This window comes from Phascolarctos cinereus, unplaced genomic scaffold, assembly GCF_003287225.1.
Source record: "Phascolarctos cinereus isolate Bilbo 61053 unplaced genomic scaffold, phaCin_HiC Scaffold_4;HRSCAF=312, whole genome shotgun sequence".
Classification (NCBI taxonomy): Eukaryota; Metazoa; Chordata; class Mammalia; order Diprotodontia; family Phascolarctidae; genus Phascolarctos; species Phascolarctos cinereus.
Window position 1 is genome coordinate 718,489,417 of NW_027555847.1, and position 23,648 is coordinate 718,513,064.

At 40.3% G+C, this 23,648-nt stretch overlaps 1 protein-coding gene across 3 annotated transcripts in view; it reads left to right on the forward strand.

Annotated features, from left to right (window-relative positions):
• HORMAD2 (HORMA domain containing 2) overlaps positions 1-23,648 on the forward strand; it is a 57,716-nt gene that overhangs the window by 20,290 nt on the left and 13,778 nt on the right. For all 3 annotated transcript variants that reach the window (XM_078154408.1, XM_020996739.2, XM_078154409.1), the window contains exons 8-10: positions 1,564-1,631; positions 3,585-3,736; positions 3,872-4,125. In XM_078154408.1, the coding sequence (XP_078010534.1) occupies positions 1,564-1,631; positions 3,585-3,736; positions 3,872-4,125 (474 nt within the window). The remainder of the gene's footprint in view (positions 1-1,563; positions 1,632-3,584; positions 3,737-3,871; positions 4,126-23,648) is intronic.

The following is a 23,648-nucleotide window of genomic DNA, read 5'->3' on the forward strand; positions in this document are numbered from 1 at the left end:
GCCCTGCCAGCTTGGTGTTAGCCTCCAACTGGAAAAGCGTGCCATCTCGTCAAGTCATTGATGGTCATCGGGAACAGCAGCCCAGAGCTGAGCCCTGGGTCTGTGAGATGATGTGCAGGAGCTGTGGCAGGGGAAAAATTGATTTGCCCAGGCATGGGCATCCAAGATGCACAAACCAGTTTGACCCCTTTCTACCTTTATTTGTAGATGAATTTCACAAGTTTTGTTTTTGCAGTTTTGAGGGTTTTGAGGTTTTCCAGGCCAAAATTTTCTGATTGTCTGTCACTGAGTCAGGCAGTGGTTTCCTTCAGCAGTGGTTATCATGTGTCTAACACATGATAGGTGCTTGGTTTAAAACCGGGGAACTGGGGTACTGAAATGTTGAGTTAATAATGGTGAAGAACTAAAGGAAAATCTTATAAAACAGGCAGAAAATATCAAGTGAGGGGGCAATACAGAGTGATGCCTGGAAAAGGGGGCCCAACCATTGTTATAATGGAATGTGGTGGAAACTCTCACTTATATCCCAGGAAAAGTATTTGGGAGTCATTGGAGATGGTACTTTAAAGACATCAACTCAGTGAGCCCTTGTAGTAAATTACCCCTGCCCCCATGAGTAGCAACTCATATAAGCAAGATTTTAATTAGTCAGAGACACTAAAGCATAATTGGTGGGGAACCAGAAAAGGAACGCAGGAGATACAATGCCACTTTCTCTTCTCAGACTAAGGTTGTAATGTGCTCAGACCAATAGACATTGGTGTTCCCTTGATCCTGGTCTACCATTCCTAGCTAGCCTTCACACTGTTAAGAAATTGGGGAATATGGAAATTCTTTCAGTAGAGATAGGGCGTATTGAAAGTATTAGAGTGTCTGATTGAAGCAAATATTTATCTCCCAAAATTTGATGCTGTCTGTCCACAAAATTTATGGTATTAAGGGAGGTAGGAATAGAATACATGAAACATTCCTGGGCCCAACCCAACAGTCTGCCTCTGACAACAGTCAAGAAAAACCTCCAGCTTCCTGTTATCTGTTTTCTCACCTCCGCAAGGCTGGCACCTCAAATGTCAGAAAGTATTATTTCTGAATCATAATACTATGAAACAAACAAAAAAGTAAGAAAACTTAGCCAACTGTCATGGGAAATAGTCAATCGATAATCTATCAACGAGTATTTATTAAGTACCTATTGTGATTTATGCTAGGTGATGGAGAAACAAGTGCAAAAAATGAAGTTGATCCCTAGTTGCAGAGACCTTACATTCTAATGAAAAGACACGTACCTCCATGGATTTGGGATGTTATCAGTTTCATTGCTGAAATGTTGCACATCCACGCCTGCCTCACCTGGGTGACTCTTGGCCGTGTTCTCCCATAAACCCACCGCAGAGCAGGAAGCCTTCCTCTAGAGCAGGGGTTTTTAACTTGGGGATCTGTGAGCTTGGGTTTTGGTTTTTTTTTAAATATTTCTATAATGGTGTTTCAATATAGTTGGTATCTTTGGTTTCTGCAGATGTTTTCTGAAACAATCTGTTCTTCTGTTTTCTTTGACATTTCTAGAAAGTCACAGAGTTATATCAGTTCAAATTCCGATACACAAAGGAAGGACCCAGAATGGATTTTGTCAGGTAGACCCTCATTTTAACCATTTAATTTAAATAATTGTAATCAGACTCAAATACCCTCATTCTCGGAAGGGTTGACCTCTGGCAGGGATGGATGCGATCCAGGAGAGCCATTTTCTCTTTGCATCCTCCAGTGTTTCGTCCCGTCATGGTTCTTGAAGATTCTGCCCACAGGGCACAAGCAGGGACAGGTGCTGTCAAGTTGGTGGTGGAGGTTTCATTCACAGCCGTTCCAAAAGGCCATCTGAGTTAGAGGGGAGTTTCAGTGTAAGTGGAGGGGGTACCCACAGACGTGCAATCGAACATCCTTATGGAGCAGGGCCCTCCACCCGAAGCTTCCAGGGGATTGCCTGACCCAAGAGACGACTCTGGGCATGCTCCGTGGGGAAGGGAAGGATATGGCTACCACTACATCGGAGATCCCAGAGTCAAGTAAGGAGCAGATGTAGTTGATGCAGGTGGAGGCTCTTTGAGAACAAGGGACAAGTTACACCCTTCTTTTTTTACTCCCACAGTGCATTCAGAAGTACTGTGAACACATTGTAGGCATTCAATAACATAATTGTTTAACTGTGTTGATATATAACAAAAACACTTACTCACCAATAACTGTTTAGATTTTATACTTGGAGAAATCTGTGATCTCATCATCTACTTCCTCTGCTTGTGTAGATTCTTTCCCACAAATCACAGGATCTGGGCATCTCAGAATTGGAAGGCGTGTTGAGGCCATGTAGACCAACTTGGATGTATTGGGACACTCTCAATGTGCCATAAACTTTCCTCTCTTTCTTTAAGTGTTCATCGATAACAGAAGCGGGTTAGCAGAGATTGCACGCTGGTCAGGGCTGTTTTAGAAAGATCTTTCCAAGGGCGCCTTCCAACCCTGGAGTTCTCTGGTTCTCTGAGCTTATGCTGACATAATCGGGGAAGCAGTAGTACTCAAACTTGATGGTGAAGGGAAAATTAGGGCTTACTGGTAATTTTCTAGAAACCAAGGCTGTAATTTGAATTAGGTAGTTACTTGTTTGCATTTTCATTATCGGCTCTTCCATTAGAATATATAATTCTCTCAGCAGAGAAATGCAGTGAAGATCTGGCCTCTATCTTCCTTTCTTAGTGGTACTGGAGGTGCGCAGTGGGTCACAGATGCAACCTTCTCAGGCTGCCAAGGTTCACATCGGTGGCCCCTGATACATGGAGTTCCATATTTGTTGTTGTGACTCTTGAATCCTGGGGCCCCGGATTCCCAGCCTGAGGTTCTTTCCGCTTGACCACAGTCATTCCTACACTACAATGGACCTTAGGACTTCACCAGCCTGGGACTCCTTCCAACAGTATAGATTACAATCCAGCCCATCCTGTGGGGCCCTGGCCCACATCTTCCCATCAACACCCACCACGGCATATACTTTCAGTAGGAACCTCGATGGAACATATAAATAAAATATTCAAAAATCAAGTTATATTTCAAATATGTAAGGGTCCTTGCTATTTAAAATAAGTTGAGTCAGTAAATTTTTATTAATGCCTACTATGTGCTAGGCATTCTGCTAAGTGTATAAGTATATATATAAGTATGTAAGTGTGTAAGTATAAGGATACAAATGTAAAAAAGAAAGACCATTTCTGCCCTCGAGGAGCTTACACTCTAAGGAGGGAAGACCGCACACAAAAGAAAACTGAAAAGGTGGGAGGTGGGTGTTGTACAGAAGTCGAAGAAATCCAAAATGAGGGCAGCTGGGTGGGAAAGGAGGGGAAGTCAGTCCTAATCCTTTTTTAAAGCAAAAAAATCCCCCCAAAAGAGAATAATTACCTCAATATTGCTTTTTAAAAATCTCACTATCTTATTTATAAGTACTCTGTCCCATAGCAAAAATGACTTCCTCTTGGAAGTGAATGCCAGCATTTCCTGTTTCTGAGAATCACCCCCTTGCTGTACTGCTCTGATTGTAGTACTGCTACCAGCTTTGAGAGGGTGACAACCAGCGAGGAGATCAAGAAAGCCAGTGTCCTCCTCATCCGCAAGTTGTACGTCTTAATGCAGAATCTTGGCCCTCTTCCCAATGACATCACACTGACCATGAAACTCTACTACTACAATGAGGGTAGGCAGTTTCCTTTCCTGGGAAGTTTTGTAGTCAGATATGAGGGGTCTGGCACAGCATCCTGGAGATTAAGGCCAGTGACTCTGTTGCAGCTCACCCTTGCTCCACTGATTGTTTTCTCATTTCACTTTGCAGTAACACCCAATGAGTACCAGCCCCCTGGTTTCAAGGAAGGGGAAAGTGCCCAGAGCCTTCTGTTTGAGGGAGATCCCGTCAGCCTGAAGTTAGGCTTCGTTTCCACCAATTTTCACAGTATCAAAGTGAAAATCATGACTGAGAGCCAGAGGATGATGAATCTGGGCAGCAATCTGCTTCAGGAGAATAGCATCACCGAAATCTCCCATCAAGGCCTCGACTGTGATGAAGAGGAAGAGGAAGGCAGCATTAATGTAAGAAAAGGCTTAAGAAGCTTCCTTTACCTCAGTTCCTTCCATTTGCCAAATATGTACAAATGCTGTGGTCCCATGCCAGGATCTACAGAGGGTGCCAAGGAAAAAAAGTAGAACAGACGCAATTCCTGGCCTCAAGGAGTGTGCAGTCCAATTTTTAAAAGGCAGTTTCGTTAAGAGAGAAGTGCAGTTGGAACTATATCAGATTGTTCATGTGTATAAAAAGCCTTTAGATATGTTTCTTTAATTAGATATCTTCACTAGAAGTGAAACTTTTAAATTATTTTTCAAAATTTCATTTATAACTGGCAGATTTACAGTTCTGCCTTCATGAACATAGAGAATGAATTCCTTTTGCATTAAGAGGATTTCAGATCAGATGTGACAGAGACTTTTCAGGCTTCTCAGGTTGGGAGACATGGGAAGAGGCCTGGGATTCTCTTTTCAGGAGACTTTTAAGAATAGTCAGGCAGTTAGTAACATTTCCTTAGCTCTTACTATATGCCAAGCACTGTGTTAAGACAAAGAACATGCAAACAGCTATGTATGAACAAGCAATATACAGCATTAGTTTTTTTTAATAATTTTTCTTTTCTCTTTCTTTTTTTCTTAATCAATTAATTAATTAATTTTAGGCAATTGGGGTTAAGTGACTTGCCCAGGGTCACACAGCTGGTAAGTGTCTGAGGTCAGATTTGAACTCAGGTCCTTCTGACTCCAGGGCTGGTACTCTATCTAGCTGCCCCAATATACAGCATTTTTGTTCAGTTGTTTCTGACCCTTTGTGACCCTATTTGGGGTTTTCTTGACAGAGATACTGGAATTATTTGCCATTTCCTTCTCCAGCTCATTTGACAGATGAGGAAATTGAGGCGAACAGGGTTAAGTGACTTGCCCAGAGTAACACAGCTAGTAAATGTCTGAGGCCAGATTTGAACTCAGGAAGATGGGGTCTTTCTGACTCTAGGCCTGGCACTCTACCTACTGAGCCACCTAGTTGCCCAATATACAGAATAAACAGGAAATAATCAACAGAGGAAAGGCACTAGAATTAAGAAGAGTTGGGAAAGGCTTCCTATAGGAGGTATGTTAGTTGGAACTTAAAGGAAGCCAGAGAAACCAGAAGGTGAGGATGAGGAGGGAAAGTGTTCCAGGCATGGGGGACAGCCAGAGAAAACACTTAGAGTTGGGAGGTGAAGGTCCTTGTTCAAGCAACAGTCAGGAGACCAGGGTCACTGGATCGAAGGTGACGTGGCAGAGAGTAAGGGGTAAGAATAGTTCTTAGGGCCAGGTTATGAAGGGCTTTGAACACCAAACAGGATTTTAAGTTTGATCTGGAGACGATAGGGAGCCATTGGAATTTATTGAGTAGGGGGATGATTTGGTGAGATAGGTACTTTAGGAAAATCACTTTGGTAACTGAATGGAGGATGAACTGGATCAGGGAAAGACTTGAGGCATGCAGGCCCACCAGCAGACTATTGCAGTCATCAAGTCATGAGGTGATGAGGGTCTGTTCCAGGTAGGGGCAATGTCAGAGGAGAGAAGGGGATGTGTGCAAGAGATGCTATGAAGGTAAAGTCAACAGGCCTTGGCAACAGCTTGGACGCCGGGGGTAGGTGGGGTGAGAGAGAGTGAGGAGTCCAGGATGCCTCCTAGGTTTCCACTTTAGAGACTGGGAGGATGCCCTTGACAGTAGTATGGAAGTTTGGGAGCAGAGAGGGTTTAGGTGGAAAGATAATGAGGTTAGTTTTAGACATATCACCTTTAAAGGGTCCACTAGATGTCTAGTCTGACATGTCCCAAAGGAAGTTGAAGATGGGAGACTGGAAGTCAGCAGGGAGGTTAGGGCTGGGTGAAGAGATTAGTTTATCATTAACATAGAGATGGTCATCACAAAGGGTAGAAGAAATAGAAGGGCTGGAAAGATCAAGGGAGACACAAGGATGTTTGTAGGCAGGAGGGAAGAAGCCAGTAGACAAGGAGATTGAAAATAAGTGAAAGAGTGGGGATGACAGAGGGGGCAATCTGTTGGAGGAGATAGATGGAATGGGGTCACTTGGGTAGGTAGAGGCATTTATCTCGGTAAGGAGAAGGGCCACCTCATCATGTAAGACAGAGGTGGGGAAGAGAGTGAGGAAGGCGTCTGAATGATAGGAGTTGAGCAAAAGAGGAGGAGAGGGAATTCTTGGTGAATGGCCTTCCTTTTTTTCTGTAAAACATGAGGTTCTCAAGGTTTTCAGCTAAGAAGGTGGACGGAGGGGAAGCCATGGGGTGTTTGAAGAGGGATGAAAAGGTGTGGAAGAGCCGCTGTGGAAACTTACCTACCTGGGGATATTTACCTAGTTTTGCTTAGAGTTTAAAGAGTGTACCAGAGGATTTCTGAAGATTCTTTCCAAAGTCTTTTGTCCTGGGTTGTCTTATTTATTAAATTCTAGTCTTGATTCAACATTAAGATTGAATTAAGCCAAACAGAGTGATCCTTCCTGCCCCCATTTCCTTTTTTTTTTCCTTTTAAGATTTAAGGAAAAAAAAACTGTTATTGATGGCTCTTGTTTTTACCTCAGTCTTATCTGAATACACACAGCCAGGCTGCCTCTCATACATACACACATATACCATGTGGCTGCTCAGGGCAGTAATATTCAAAGCTGATGAGTGAGATTTAAGCATTTTATTCCTCTCAGGATTTTGTGAGGAAAATTATGTCCTTGAATTTCTCTTATTTCTTACCAATGGATGAACTACTTTACTTTCATATGCTTTCTTAAAATCTTTCTTTATTGTGTTACTCCTTTCTGAAATGGTTCCAGAAGTGGTTTAATGCTAAATAGAATCCACAGTTTCAGCTTTTCCAAGATGGAAGCATGTTCAGTGGTTTCCTGTTTCTCTTTGTCCTTTGGGAATGTTTTGGAAAGACAACTGGATTTTAAACAGTAGTTGTCCCAAGGACTTGTGTAGTATGTTCCCACCTAGGATTGTGGGCCATGGCTGAGTGCCCATTTCTAGGGCCCATGGTGTTGTAGTGTCTGTGTCCATCCATTCACAAGACTGGGTTTCCCCAATGAGAATGAGAAGTTCAGAGTGTGAATTTGTGTCACTCCCATTAAAATATAGGTTAAGCATTAACCTGTTGTGAAAAAAAAATGTTAGCATCAGATATAGATTTTAGTTATATTAAAAGCATTTTATTTTCTTTCCTTAGTTGTAGTTCTAAATTTGAATGTTTTTAATTTGCCGCTTCCTGATTACAGATTTGGCTCCATTTTATTTTCAAGGTATCTGGGACAAATTTTTGAATTTATAATTCCTCCTTCAATATCTGCTATTATGAAATTTCTACCTAGCCCTACTCTGATCCCTCATTACAGCATGAAGGTTCTTAAAGGCTATCTGACTGGTTCTATCGTGCTGGAAAAGCTTTGAGCAAGGTCTGGCCAACAGAATATAAACAACTTTCTGAAGATCAGGTTGGCTAAGTACAGAAAGGCTTACCATCGTTAGATTGTTAACTCGGAGATGAATTTCTTGGTCGTAGCAACTCGTGAAAGATGGTTTTTTTGGTGATTTTTACCTTGTTTATTTGCTATTTTGTTGATTTGATTTTTTCTCTCTTTTTAAAAATCAGATTGGCTAAAGGTTTATCGATTTTGTTAGTCTTTTCAAAGAACTAGCTTTTAGTTCTATATGTCATTTCTATATTTTTTTTGGGGGGGGAAGGGAGAGGATTTCCCAGTTTGTCTTTTTCCCCTCTAACTTTTAATATCTCCTCATTTGTGTTTATTTTAGTTTTTTTACTTGGTGGTTTTCTAATTTTAAAAATGCATTTCATTGATCCTTCTTTTTTCTGTTTCATGAATGCTTGTTTGTAGGGATATGATTTTTTTTTCTTCTTGAGGATAGCCCAGAAGTTTTAGCATGTTGTTCCATCAGCATAATTTCCTATCACATAATCATCGTTTCTTTGATTTGTTCTTTGACCCATTCATTATTTAGGATTTTATTGTTAAGTTTCCATTTGGATCTGTGTCTTTTGTTTGTGCTTGCATAACTAATAGCTACTTTTACTGCATTATGGACTATAAGTGATATATTTACTTTTTCTGCTGAGGCATTTGGAGCATATAAGTTTAATATTAATATTGGTTCATTGTAAGTAGTTTCTTTCAGCATAATATAGTTTCCTTGTTTAGCCTTTTTATGTTTTGAATGTTTATTTTTTTCTTTTTCATTGTCTGATAGCATGATTGTAACTCCTACTTTTTGGGATTCATTTAATGCATAGTAAAATTTTTTCTAGCCTCTCACTATTATTCTGTATATGTCTTTGTTTTTTAAAATGTTTTCTTATAAGCAACAAATTGTGGGGTTTGCTTTTCTTATCCAATCTGTCACTCTTTTTTGTGTTATTGGATTGTTTAATCCATTCACATTTAAATTTATGAGAGTTAGGTTTATACTTTTCTCCATTTGTTTCTAATGTTTCCCCCCCAAATTGGGATCCCCCACCTTCCTTTGTAAACATGATATGTTTCTTTAGTTATTTTAGCTTAACCAGTTTTAAGACAACCCTATTCCCATTGGCTCTGGTCCCTTCAGCGTCACATTTCTTCTCGTCCTATTTGTAATCCTGTTCCATAGTTTTGGGGTTTTTCTTATTAGTTCTTTTTTCTTGTTTGCTTTTATTTAGTTATTTAATCCTTGTCCTCTATTTCCCTCTCATTTAAGTAGTCAAGTACAATCCCCTTTCCTTTCTTTCCCTTAAACTTGTTTGTTAGTTTTTATAATTTCATTTCTGTACCTTTTTGTTAAAAATGTTTTCTCTTATTTTCTTCATTGTTTATTGTCCCTTTCTGTCTAGAGTTTAATTCTTTGATCCATGGCCCTTATATTCATTTAGTCTTTTATTCTCTGTATCCTTCATGGAATTAAAACTTTTTTTTTTTAAGGCAATTGGGGTTAAGTGACTTGCCCAGGGTCACACAACTAGTAAGTGTCAAGTGTTTGGTCTGAGGCCAGATTTGAACTCAGGTCCTCCTGACTTCAGGGCCAGTGCTCTCTCCACTGTGCCACCTAGGTACCCCAGGATTAAAACTTTTGAGGGACCTACGTTGGGTTCCTTCTTCTAAAGAGTTTCTGTTATTGCTCCATGGCCCCTTTTTTTCTGTTGTGTCCCATTGTTAGAAATACCATTACTTGTAGATGTTGGAGAACCTGTTTCCCCAGGGAAGGAATCTTCTTATGTCCTTGATTATACAGTTCATTATTGAACTTTATCCTCCCTTTGGCCATTTTTTCTCCATTTGCCGTGCAGTCTCCTCCCAGGGTCTGTGCTCTTCCATTCCTCAGGGTGTCAGTTGATCCCAAGAGCCTTGATTCCTCTTCTCCTGAGGCAGGAGATCTCTAAGATCCATTGCAGATCATACCCATTGTAAGATCCCCATCATCTCCCTTTATATAATATCTCTTTTCTCTCATAGGAACATTCATCAGCGGTGCCCTCTTCCACCACTGGAACAAGGTTTCCCTCCTTCTTTTCCCCTTTTCTAATTTCTCATTTTACCTTTTCACCCATTCTCTGATAGGTTCTCTTCCTGAGAGACTGCAGGAGTTATTTTCTCTTCATTGTTAGCCTTTGACTTAATTAAAATACATCATTCATTCCTCTCTATCTTCTTCTTCCCCTCCTCCCTTTTATGTGCCCTCTCATTCTGTAATTTGGTCCCACAAAAACAGTGATTTACCCATACGCAGTGAGGTTTAGATTGTGATGTTTCAGGCCTGTTTCTCCATAACTTATATTTGACTTCTGCTTTCACTCTTGTCTCCTGGCATACATTTAGAAAGAAATCTCTGAATGGCTTCCCTGTTGTTAATTCGATGCTGTTGGTGGTTAATGTATTTATTTGCCTTTCTTGTATTTCTGTTGTCTGGTCTGTTTGAGAAGTGGAAAAATTTCTTCAGGTCTTGCTTCCTTTATAAGAGTGTTTCCTCCCTCCTCCTCCTCCTCCTCCTCCTCCTCCTCCTCCTCATAGTGGTGATAATGGCCATCTTTGCTTCACCCCTCATCTTATTGGGAAGACTTCTAGCTTATCCCCATTTCAGATAATGCTTGCTGGTGATTTTAGATAGATACTGCTTATCATTTTAAGGAAAGCTCCATTTATTCCTATGCTTTCTAGTGTTTTTAATAGGAATGAGGATTGTATTTTGTCAAAAGCTTTTCCTCCATTTATTGAAATAATTATATAATTTTTGTTGTTATTTGTATTGATATGGTCAAATATGCTGATAGTTTCCCTAATGTTAAACCAGCCCTGTATTCTTGGTATAAATCCCACCTGTCATAATGTATAATCTTTGTCATATATTTCTATAATCTGCCTGGTAGTAATTTATTTAAAATTTTTGCATTAAAATTCATTACAGTAATTGGTCTATAGTTTTATTTCTCTGTTTTTGCTCTTTCTGGTTTGAGTATCAACACCATATTTGTTTCATAAAGGGAATTTGGTAGGACTCTTTCTTTGCCTTTTCCCCCCCCAGTAGTTTATATAGTATTAGAATTAATGTTTGGTAGAATTCACTTGTGAATCCATCTGGTCCCGGGGATTTTTTTTTTCTCAGGGAGCTCATTGATGGCTTGTTCAATTTCTTTTTCTGTGATAGGATTCTTTAAATATTTTATTTCCTCTTCTGTTAATCTAGGCAATTTATATTTTTGTAAATATTCATCCATTTAACTTAGTTAGATTTATTGGCATATAATTGGGCAAAATAGCTCCTAATAATTGCTTTGATTTTATCTTCATTGGTGGTATGTTCACCCTTTTCATTTTCGATACTGGTAATTTGGTCTTCTCCTTTTTTAAAAAATTCAAATTGACCAGTGGTTAATTTTATTGGTTTTTCTCATAAAACCAGTTCAATGGTTTTATTAATTTCAATTTTATTAATTTCTCCTTTGATTTTCAGGATTTCCAATTTGGTGTTTAATTGGGGAATTTTAATTTGCTCTCTTTCTAGTTTTTTTTAGTGGCATGCTCATTTCATTGATTTGTTCTTTTTCTATTTTATTTATGTAAGCATTTAGATATATATATAGATATAGATATATATATCTATATCTATATATATATATAGATATAGATATATATATATATATTTTCCCGTAAGTCCTGCTTTGACTGCTTCTTATAAATTTTGGTATGTTGTCTCATTGTTGTCCTTTTCTTTAATGAAATTATTGTTTGTTTCTATGATTTGTTCTTTTGCCCACTCATTCTTTAGGAGTAGATTGTTTAATTTCTTTCTTTTTTTTCTCTTAATATGAATTCATTTTTTAGTTTTCAATATTCACTTCCACAAGTTTTTGAGTTCCAAATTTCTCACCCTCCCCCCACCCCAAGATGGCATGCATTCTGAATACCCCTTCCCCTGGTCTGCCTTCTCTTCTATCTCTCCCCCCTCCCTTCTCTTATCCCCTTCCCCTTCTATTTTCCTGTAGAGCAGGATAGACTTCTGTACCCCATTTCCTGTATTTCTTATTTCCCAGTTGCATGTGAAAACATTTTTTTTAAAACATGTGTTTTTAAAACTTTGAGTTCCAAATTTTCTCCCTTCCTCCCTCCCCACCCACCCTCATTGAAAAGGCAAGCAACTCAATATAGGTTGTACATGTGCAGTTATGCAAAACACTTCCTTAGTAGACATGTTGTAAAAAACTAACTCTATTTCCCTTAATCCTGTCCTGCCCTCCCATTTATTCTATTCTTTCTTTTGACCCTGTCCCTCCTCAGAAGTATTTGCTTCTGATTACCCTCTTTCCCAATCTGCCCTCCTCTCTATCACCCCCTGCTCTCTTGTCCCTTTCTCCCCCTATTTTCCTGCAGGGTAAGACAGATTTCCATCCAATTGAATGTGTATGTTATTCTCTCCTTAAGCCAAATCCTATGAGAATAAGATTCCCTCGTTCCCTCTCACCTTCCCCTGTTTCCCCTCCACTGTGACTTTTCTGTTTTTTTTTGTGAGATAATTTACCCCCTTCTACCTCTCCCTTTCTTCTCCCAGTATCATCCTCTCTCATCCCTTAATTTTATTCTCCAGATATGACCCCTTAATCTTCAACTCACCCTGTGCCCTCTATCTATGTCTATATATACATACATAGAATTTTTTTCCTTCAACTACCCTAATACTGACAAAGTTCTCATGAGTTACAGATATCATCTTTCCATGCAGGAATGTAAACAGTTCAGTCTTAATAAGTCTCTTATGATTTCTCTTTCCTGTTTACCTCTTCATGTTCCACTGGAGTCCTGTATTTGAAAGTCAAATTTTCTGTTTAGCTCTGGTCTTTTCATCAGGAATGCTTGAAAGTCCTCTATTTCACTGAATGACCATTTTTTCCCCTGAAGGATTATACTCAGTTTTGCTGGGTAGGTGATTCTTGGTTGTAATCCTATCTCCTTTGCCCTCCGGAATGTTATATTCCATGCCCTGCGGTCCTTTAAATGTAGAAGCTGCTAAATCTTGTGTTATCCTGATTGTGTTTCCACAGTACTTGTGTTTCCTTCTGGCAGCTTGTAATATTTTCTCCTTGACCTGGGAACTCTGGAATTTGGCTACAATATTCCTAGGAGTTTTCCTTTGGGGATCTCTTTCAGGAGGAGATCTGTGGATTCTTTCCATTTCTATTTTGCCCTCTGGTTCTAAAATATCAGGGCAGTTTTCCTTGATAATTTCTTGAAAGATGATGTCTAGGCTCTTTTTTGATCATGGCTTTCAGATAGTCCAATAATTTTTAAATTCTCTCTCCTGGATCTGTTTTCCAGGTCAGTTGTTTTTCCAATGAGATATTTCACATTGTTTTCTAATTTTTCATTCTTTTGGATTTGTTTTACAGGGTCTTGATTTCTCATAAAGTCACTAGCTTCCAATTGCTCTATCTAATTTTTAAGGAAGTATTTTCTTCAGTAAACTTTTGGACTTCCTTTTCCATTTGGCCAATTTTTCTTTTTAGGGCATTTTCTCCTCATTGGCTTTTTGGACCTCTTTTGCCATTTGGGTTAGGCTGTTTTTTAAGGTGTTATTTTCTTCAGTATTTTTTTGGGTCTCCTTTAGCAAGCTGTTGACTTGTTTTTCATGATTTTCTTGCATCACTCTCATTTCTCTTCCCAGTTTTTCCTCTACTTCCCTTACTTGCTTCTCAAAATCCCTTTTGAGCTCTTCCAAGGCCTGGGACTGATTCATATTTTTCTTGGAGGCTTTGGATGTAGGAGCTTTGATTTTGTTGTCTTCTTCTGGTTGTATATTTTGATCTTCTTTTTCACCAAAGTAAGATAATATAGTCTGACTCTTTTTGAGCTGCTTGCTCATGATCCCAGCCAATTACTTGAGTTTTAAACTCCTTGTTAAGGTAAGAGTCTGCTTCCAATGTGGAGAGTGTACTGTCCCAAGCTTCAGGGGATTTATAGCTGTTTTCAGAGATACTTGTAGGGACCTGTAAATTTTCAGTTCTTCCAAGGTGGTATGATAAGGGGTGAGGTGTTTACTCCTTTCCTGGCCTGTGACCACAAGTATTCCTTTCTGTCCCGTAACTGTGAGGAGGGGTTCCTCTCCACAGCCACTCCAAGCTCCACCACTCCAACGCTCCTCCTTACCCCAGCACCGCCGCCCAGAACTGTGACCCAGATCCACACACGGGCAAAGCAAGAGATTCCTGCCTCAGCACTGGCAAAGAGATCCCTGCAGTCCCTCTCTGATCAGCCACTGGATTCCCCCTCAGTCTGTGGGCCGGGAGCTCAGGAAGTAGCTGCCCCCCCAGGACCAGGCTCTTGGGGAATGGAGCTGAAACCCCGCCTTCCTCTCTGAGCACTGACAGACACAGACTTTTCCCACTGACCTTCTAAGTTGTCTTTAGTATTAGTGGGTTGAGGAGTCTGGAAACCTCCACAGCTGCCCGCGATTCAGTCCTCTGAGGCCTGCTTGCCCACGCCGCGCTGCGCTGCGCTCCCAGCCTGGCGCCATACACCTTTCTGATCAATCATCCAGGTTGTCTTGGGCTGGAAATTTGCTTCACTCTGTCTTTCTGTGGGTTCTGCTGCTTCAGAATTTGTTTAGAGCCATTTTTTATGAGTATTTGGAGGGGTTTGGGGGAGAGCTCAAGCAAGTCACTGCTTTCACTCTGCCATCTTGGCTCCGCCCCTAGATTGTTTAATTTCTAATTAATTTTTAATCTGTGTGTCTGTGGCCCTTTATTGAGTGTAATTTTTATTGTATTATGATCTGAAAAGAATGCATTTAATATTTCTGCTTTTCTGCATCTGATTGTGAGGTTTCCTGCTCTAGCACATAATCAGTTTTTGCTTAGTGCCATGTACCATTGAGAAAAAGGTATGTTACTTTTTATTCCCATTCATTTTTCTCCAGAGAACTATCATATCTACATTTTCTAAAATTCTGTTAATCTCTTCTTGTTTATTTTTTGGTTAAGTTTGTCTAGTTCTGAAAGGGGAAAGTTGAGGTCCTCCTCTAGTATAGTTTTACTGTCTATTTCTTCCTGTAACTCATTTAACTTTTCCTTTAAGAATTTGGATGCTACACCATTCCACGCATATATGTTTAGTATTGATATTACTTCTTTCTCTGTTGTACCAAGATGTAGTTTTCCTGCTTATCTTTGGATCTAGTTTTATTTTTGCTTTGTCTGAGATCATGATTTCTACCCTGGCTTTTTTTTTTTACTTCAGCGGAAGCATAACAGATTAATCTATAATTTTCATGCTCTAGCACATGATTAGTTTTTGTAAAGGCATGCTGAAAAATAAGTATGTTCTTTTCTATTCCCATTCATGAATGGCAGCAGGCCTACCACATCTAGTTTTTCTGGTAATCTTTTCAGATCTATTGTTTCCTTCTTTGCTTTTCTTGCCATTATATTTATTGAGTTCTGAGGGAGAAATTTTAAAACTACCTATAATTATTATTTTAATATCAAGATATTTTTGCATTTTGATTTGTTTTTCCATTTCCATTTGTTTTCCATTAATACTTAAGCATTATGTAATTTGGTGCATATATATGTAATAATGATATTATTTTATTGTCTGTGGTACCTGTACTTTTAAGCATAATATAGTTTCCCTATTAGTCTTTCTTCATAGTATCTATTTTTATTGTTACCTTATCTGAAATCATATTTACAGCTCTTACCTTTTTGAAACTGCCTGAAGCAGAATAAATTTTATTCCATTACCTCATTTTAACTATAAATGTCTTTATATTTTAAATGTAGGTTTAAAAAAATTCAGTGAATTGTTAGGTTTTCTTTTCTAATGTCATTTTCTTCTGTTTAAATGGCAGGTTTACTCCATTTGCATTTAGGGTTATAATTGTTAAGTTGTGTTTCCTTCCGTCAGAATATAAAATTTTATTTTAAATAGCATTAGGCCCCTTTACTTTGCACTCATCTATCTGATTCTAATTTTCTTTTCCCCAGCCCTACCCTCCTCCCTCCCACCCAAAGCCTAGATTCCTTGATCTTACATTTATTGTTATTCTCTCTTTGATTACTCTTCCCTTTTTTCAGACCAAATAAGTCTTTCCCATGTCATGCCCCAATGATCTCATCTCTTCATTTGAATGCCATTCATCTGTAGCACTCCTTTCCAAGAAATATGAATTCACTCCATCTACTTCTCTACTCTTTTCCACTTCTAAGACCATTTCCTACTGCATTTTGCACATAAGTATTTTCTCTTTGTTCTTTGGATGACTCTGTATGACTCTCATTCAAGGTGAAACTTCTGACAGACAATTGCTTTACTCCTTCCTTTTCTCAGCCCAGAGTGTGTCTAGATCTCTATTCTCTCTCACATCCTACTTTCCTCATGTCTTTTTGGTATGAGTTTGTAAGAACTTCAACTGTGGAATCCTATTCCCAGAAAAATTACTTCATAAAGGAAATGTAATGGGATCGACTGGCCAATGAAGGGCCATGCCTTTGTGCCTGTGTTTCAGTCTACGCCACCACATGGAAACTTGGCAGAAGCCATTTTCCCACTATGATGAGGCAGGTTGGTACTGTTAGATGACAAGAAGTCTTCTAATAGGTTATGGAGCCAGAACTGATGCTCAGAAATGGTTGGGCTAGAACTAAGTGTGCACACAGAAGGGGTGATCAGCCCACCTTTCATTTTCTTTTCTTTGCTGCTATGAAGAGACAGGACTCTTTTGAGGTACTGGGTGGGAGTCAGGGCAGTTATCATCAATTCTTTTGGCTATGCAGCCACCTAGAAGACTTTTTGTCACCACTCAGTAACAATCATTGAGTCGTCATGACCAGTATCCAACTTTCCCCATGTTTCTGCATGAGCACTTGGACTGAAGTCATGTAGGGAGATTATTTGTGCCCTCTGTTGGCTAATCCATCCTATTACACTATTCCACCATACTAAATATTTGCTGTCCTCTGCACATCATTGGAGTGTACTTTCAAGTCATTGTCCATTTTTCCAATCTGTAAAAGTTCTTTGTGATCCTGGGGTGACTTAAGTATCATTCTTTCAAGTGCCTTGCATTAAAGAGTCTTAGAAAGGTCTATGTGACATAGTTCATAAAAGAACAGGAAATTAATATTCTTCAATATTTCCAAATACATGGTGATAAAGCCTATCAACGTATCACATAACAAAATCCCTACAGGTTAACACTTGTCTTGGTGCTTGCCGAGGCCTTCCTCAATCCAAAACAATAAATGAAAAAAAAAAAGGAAGCTTTCCAGAATTCTCAGAATTCCTCTGAAAGGATTAAAGATCTGGGGCTGGCTGAAAGTCACACCCCTCACCTTCGGGGGAGAAACCAAACTGTCCTGCATGAAAATTCTTCCATGATTCTCTTTAGCACACAGGCAAATCCAAATGAAGGTCTGAACAAAACATTCAGGTGTCCCATTCTATGTAGGGCACACCAAATGTCTCCAGAGATCCCTTGCACATATAAAGTGATCCCATTGGACGTCCAAATAACAATTTCATCTGGGTCCCTTCACAATAGGGATCCTCAAATTTCCTCAAAGGATCCCTACCAATGCACAGGGCAATTGAAATAGAGCTTCTAATTTACTCCTCACTAGGACAAGCAGATTATTTAAAAGGAAAAAAAATTCAGGAAAGCCTGAACAATATGTGGGGGTTCCCAAACTTGAATCGCTTGGAGGTGGTTACCCAAGGCTTCTAGGTCAGCAGACAGAGCTTATCCTATGGACCTGAAGTCCGTAGGAATCTCACACACAAGGTAAACAGTTATATCTGCTTAAAAGTAAAAGTAAAAGCAAGAACATTTGTGAACTATCATAGTGTACTTTAGATGAATTGCTAGGTACCAGTATTTTAGAGACGTAAAATCTATACTGCTCATGATCGTTGTAGTGTGTGACTAAATAGGGTGATTTTGAAAAATAAGTACAATAATACAACAGATATTAATACTTAAGTATTCAAACAAGCAAAAGTCAACACACACACACACAAACTGTTCTTGTAAAGAAACACACTGGAAAACTAATTATAGCATAAAACAAAAAATTTTAAAATGCTAATTTTTTTTCTAGTGGATCCCTGCGAAGTAGGGTATCTAGGAAGGAGAAACTTGGAAGGAGAATCTCTAGTATGTCCTTGAAAATGCCATGTACCTCAAAATCTCAGGCAAGGTCCCCATAAGTGTACCCCAATCCCATGGTACAACTCCTCTAACTCCCTTTCCTATTGGTGGCCTGGTCCTCAGAGGACAGCTAACTATTACTTTCTCAAGTAACCTAGGGAGGTTGAGTTTCTGGCTGTTATTTCTAATGAGCCCCCACCAGAGTACTTCCCATTAACAACCAGCCAGACAGACAATTAGCTTTTACAGAAGGTAGTTACTAAGATGTTATATATGGTAAGAGGATAATTTGTACAAAAAATTTCCCCAAATGTTTTGGGTTCACAGAGTGAGCACAAAATTAAAATACAATGGCAGTGAGATTGTCATGTAAGGAACACATGTGATAAAAGGGTAACTCAAAACTTCTGGTTACTGGAAGTCCTTTCTTGAGTCCACAGCCAACACTCTTTTCTAGTGCAAGGGGTCACGCACCTTAAAGTTTCCTCTTCCCTTGGGTGGCTATTTTTTGGCGTCTTTGTTTGTCCGTGCTATTCTGCGTTTGTCTTTCAGTGTTTTGTTCTCTGCCCCTGGTGGGATGCATTATCTCTTACTGTTTCAGTCTTTCTAATAACATGGTCAGTGTGTGTGGGGTGTATGTGTGTGTGTGTGTGTGTGTGTGTGTGTGTGAGAGAGAGAGAGAGAGAGAGAGAGAGAGAGAGAGAGAGAGAGAGAGAGAGAAAGAAACAGGCAGACAGAGACAGGGAGACTTCCTTTAGGCTCACTCCCCTACTCACCTTGCTACTCTCTGATTCAGGGATAAGAATCTACTTTCCCACGGCACTCCTGAATCAAGTCCTTCACTGTGTGGTTAGTTGGTTCACTGAACTTGTGAAGAGGCTCATCTTGGTTTGAACACTAGGAAAAGCTTCCTTACCATCAGAGTCATCCCACAATAGAATAGGTTCCTCTAGAGTGGAGGAGGCAACCTCTCCCTCCCTGGAGGTCTCCAAACAGAGGATGAATGGCCACTGATTGATGGTGCTGTAGAAGGGGTTCTTATTCAGGTACAGTTTGAACTAGGTGGTCTTAAGTGCCTTCCAAATGAAAAATTCTGTGTGATCCTTTCAGCTTCCAGGTTCACAACCCTGGAGCCATTCTTGACTCTTTCCTCTCCCTCCTTCTTCATATGCCATCAATCCATTCCTCATATCCAATGACATTTATTTATTTATTTTTGGGGAAAAAATCTTATGTTCTATTATGTTTTGTAAAGTGTTTTATATAGCTTATTTAGTTTATTCCTCAAAACAAGGTTCTGAGGCAAGAAATGTGATATCAATTGTACATGTGAAGTAACGTAAGACATATTTTTATATTAGCCATGTTGCACAGAAAAAGCAAGAAAAATAAAGTGAAAAAATTATGCTTCAGTTTGCCTTCAGACTCCATGTTCCTTCTTTGAGGTGGATAGCAGTTTTCATCATAAGTCCTTTGGAATTGTCTTTCAGCATTGTATTGATCAGAATAGCTAAGTTATTCACAGTTGATCATATTGCTGGGACTGTACAGTGTTCTGATTCTGCTCACTTCACTTTGTGTCAGCTCACGTAAGTCTTGCCAGGTTTTTCTGAAACCGTCTTGCTTATCATTTCTTACAGCATGCCAGTATCATCACAATCATATGCCACAGCTTGTTCAGCCGTTCCCCAGTGGATGGGCATCCCCCCAATCTCCAATTCTTGGCCATCACAAAAAGAGCTGCTATAAATATTTTGTGCATGTAGGTCCTTTTCCTTTTCCTTTGATCTCTTTTGGATACAGACCTAATAACAGTATTACTAGATCAAAGAGTATGTGCAGTTTGAAAACCCTTTGGGCACAGTTCCATATTGCTCTCCAGAATGGTTGGATCCGTTTCCAACTCCACCAACAATGTATGAGTGTCCCAATTTTCCCATATGCTCTCCAACATTAATCATTTTCTGTCATATTAGTCAACCTGATAGGTGTGAGGTGGTACCTCAGATTTGTTTTAATTTGCATTTCTCTAATCAGTAGTGATTTGGAACATTTTTTTTTCCATTTTAATATAGATAGCTTTGATTTCTTCTTCTAAAAATTGCCTGTTCATATTTTTGACCATTTATCAACTGGGGAATGACTTATGTTCTTATAAATTTGACTCAGGTCTCTATATATTTGAGAAATGAGGACTTTATCAGAGACACTGGCTGTAAAACACCCCCCCCCCATTTTCCTACTTTCCTTTTAATCTTGGTTGCATTGGTTTTGTTTGTGCAAACCCTTTTAAATTTGATGTAATCAAAGTTATTCATTTTCTGTTCCCTGATCCTCTATTTCTTGTTTGGTCATGAATTCCTCCCTTATCCTTTGATCTGACAGGTAACATTTTCCATGCTTCCCTAATTTGCTTCTGATATCATCCCATGCTGGCATTTAAGGCCCCTCCTTTTCTGACGTTCTAGGATATTGTAACTCCTTTTCATAGCCTGTTCATAGCATGCTGTTTCCTACAAATCTCCCCCATATCTGAGATGTCCTTTCTTCTCACCTCTGCTTAATGTAGTTCAAAGCACGGTTCAAGTACTACTTCCTGCACAAACCTTTTTCTGAACTCCCTAGTTGTTATTATCCTTTGTTTCTTGGCATTGTTTTGTATTTCTTTATATGTAGATAGGTCGTATTTCCCTCCCTCTCCCCCAGTATGATGTAAACCCTTTGAGGGGAAAGGATCGTTGCCTCTTTGTCATTGTATCACCGTTCCCCACTTTTGTATGTGGACTGGATTGGTGATTTCACTGGTATAGTACAGGGAACCTGCAATGTGGAAATTTCCTTTACTTGCTCAGCAATCTGCCCTTGGAGGGAGCTGCCCAAGGTAATGAAAGGCTAAGTGAGGCTGGCCTGGAGTCTCCTAGTTACTCGTGTCAGAGATGGGACTGATCCTGAAGCCAACTCTCTGCCTACTATGTGCATTGCTTCCTGCCTCTAGAGATCGCTCTAGACCAGGGCTTCTTAAGTGTTCTCCACTTCACCCCACGTGGGGTTGTGACCCATGCTTTAAGAAGTGCTGCGCTAGACCCTGGGATTCCAAAAGAACTGAGAAAAATGGTTGGAGGTTGCGAGGAACCGGAGTTTAGCTTAATGTAAGGAAAAACGTCCCAATGATCGAAGAGATTCAGAAGCGGGCAGCGCTGGCCATTCCCCAAATACCTCAGGGTGACCTTAATCCTAACCTTAAATCCCTTTCAGTGCTTGAGGAATATCCCACTGGATAAGCAGCGACGCTGAAGAAGGGAGTCTGGAGCCAAGTGGCTTCTGTGATTCTAGGGAACCCGTCCCCTTTCTCAGAGATCTATTTCCTCTCCCTTGACCCCACCCAGGCCTCAGGGATGCCAGCTTTCCCGGTGCTCTGGCAGGACTTTGCGTAGCTATCATTCACTGGGTACTCTGGTGTCCTGTGCTGGGTTGAGCTTTCTCTTATATGTCTTGCCTTGTCACCTAGATCTCCCCTTGAGCACAGAGATCATGTTTCAGGCGTCTTAGTACACCCAGCTCCCAGCACAGTGTCCAGCATATACCAGGGGCCAATCAACGCTTTTTGTTTGTTTGTTTTGTTTTTTGGTGAGGCCGTCGGGGTTAAGTGACTTGCCCAGGGTCACACAGCTAGGAAGTGTCAAGTGTCTGAGGCCGGATTTGAACTCAGGGCCTCCTGACTCCAAGGCCGGAGCTCTATCCACTGCGCTACCCAGCTGACCCACCGATAAATGTTTTTGACGATGAAGATAATAGCTCATATTTAAATAGCATTTTACAGTTTGCAATTTATTTTCCTCTGTGACAGAGAGCAGGTGCTGCTTTCCTTAATATTAAAGATGAGGAAATAGAGCATCTGAGGTTAAAAGACTTGTACGGGGGCACAGCTTGGACTTAGTAAGCGGAGTATGTGATAACACTCCAATGCTCCCTCCACTAAATGGCCCTCCCCCATAACCCCAGCTAGTCTTGGCCTGTACTTTAGAGTGGTCTTATCGATTCTGAGGTCCTGGAGAAAGCAGGATTTTGCTTGATGTCCTCATTCATTAAACATCTACTGTATACCGGGAACTATGCTAGTGAATGCAGCTACAAAGGCAAAAATGGAATGGCGCCTGCTCCCAAGGGGGGAGGGGGACGCCAAATGAACACGAGTACGACAATGCAAGGTCACATGGCGAGTACAAAGTCCTAGTAACTCTGAGGCGAATGATTACTGTTGTATGTGGTTGGGTTGTTGTCCTACTCTTTGTGACCCCATTGGAGGATTTCTTGGCAAAGATATTGAAGTGGTTTGCCATTTCCTTCTCTAGCTCATTTGACATATGAGGAAACGGAGGCAAACAGGGTTAAGTGACTTGCCCGGGTCACACAGCTAGTGTCTGAGACCTGATTTGAAGTCACAATAATGAGTCCTACTGACTATAGGCCCAGTGCTTTAACCATTGCACCACCTAGGTGTTCCTGATCATAATGATAACTTGCATCAGTTTGATGGAAGAGTGAGGAATAGCCTCAGTTAGCTCATGATGAAAAATCCCTTGGTTAAAGTGATCCAGTGGCTACCATAGGTAGGATGGTAGAGCAGTTTGCGCTCCTGTGCTATGCATTATCAAGCCCTGCATGTCTGCAAGTTTGGCTGATGCCACAGCAGACTGCTTCCTGTATCAGAAGTCATGGATGACCTTAAGGAAGCTGGAAAAATTGAGAAAAAGGTAGAGATGAAGAGGAACAGAGAACAGCTATCAGAGAAAGAGACAGAGAGAGAGAGAGAGAGAGACAGAGAGACAGAGAGAGAGAGAGAGAGAGAGAGAGACAGAGAGAGAGAGACAGAGAGAGAGAGACAGAGAGAGAGAGAGACAGAGAGAGAGAGAGACAGAGAGAGAGCAGCACCAAGGCCAGGACATTAAATGACATGGAAAGTAACAGGGACACACATGTGGGTCCCCTAAGGGCACCTAGATCTTGGCATCTATCTCGGTCACCCTCTTTTTCTCTGTATTTCTATGTGTCTCTCAGTCTTTCCAGCTTAATCGAGGGTAGTTCCCCTTCTCTGACTCATTTTCTGTTCTAGAGGATTGCATTTTTCATTCAAAACTTTTCCCAGCGGTCTTGAAGTTAGGAAGACTGAGTTCAGGACTTAACTTGGATGGACACATAATGGCTAACAAGTCAAAAAGGCTCTCAATGTCCCAGGTAGGCAGCTCTCAAAGACTTGGAGGAGTTTGGAATAGCTGCCAGACCCAGATTGGCAGAGGGAGCTTTGCCACTGGGCGTTCCCTACACTAACGAAATCGTAGTTATGGGGCAAAAATTTAAAAGAATGTTATGTATATATATTTGTATATACATACACACATATATGTATATACACATATGTAGATATGAGAGAGAGGGTGGGGAGAGAGAAACAGAGGTTCAGAGCTGAAGTGACTTGCCTAGGGTTTCATGTTTGGCGTAGGGCAGAATTAAGATTTGAATTCAGGTCTTGACTCACTCTAGGTTCAGGCTTACGAAATGTTTTCCAAACTTCTCACTTATTTCTTGTTTCTTCCTGGGTAGTCTGTAATAGAATCTGATGAAAAGGCCCTTCAATTCTCCCTGCACTGATTTTTACTATAATCCGTCCCACTGTGTTTCCTACTTGGTTGTAGCATTTCCTCGATTAAATTTATATTCTCAACAGACAAAGTTACCCTGCTTGCCCCTCCTCTTCCTCCCTCTCTCCATTCTATCCTGACTTTTTGAATAAGATAGACCCTCCAGAGCCACATTCTTGTCCCGGGCCTCATGCCATCATGACTCAGTAAATCTCAAGATGT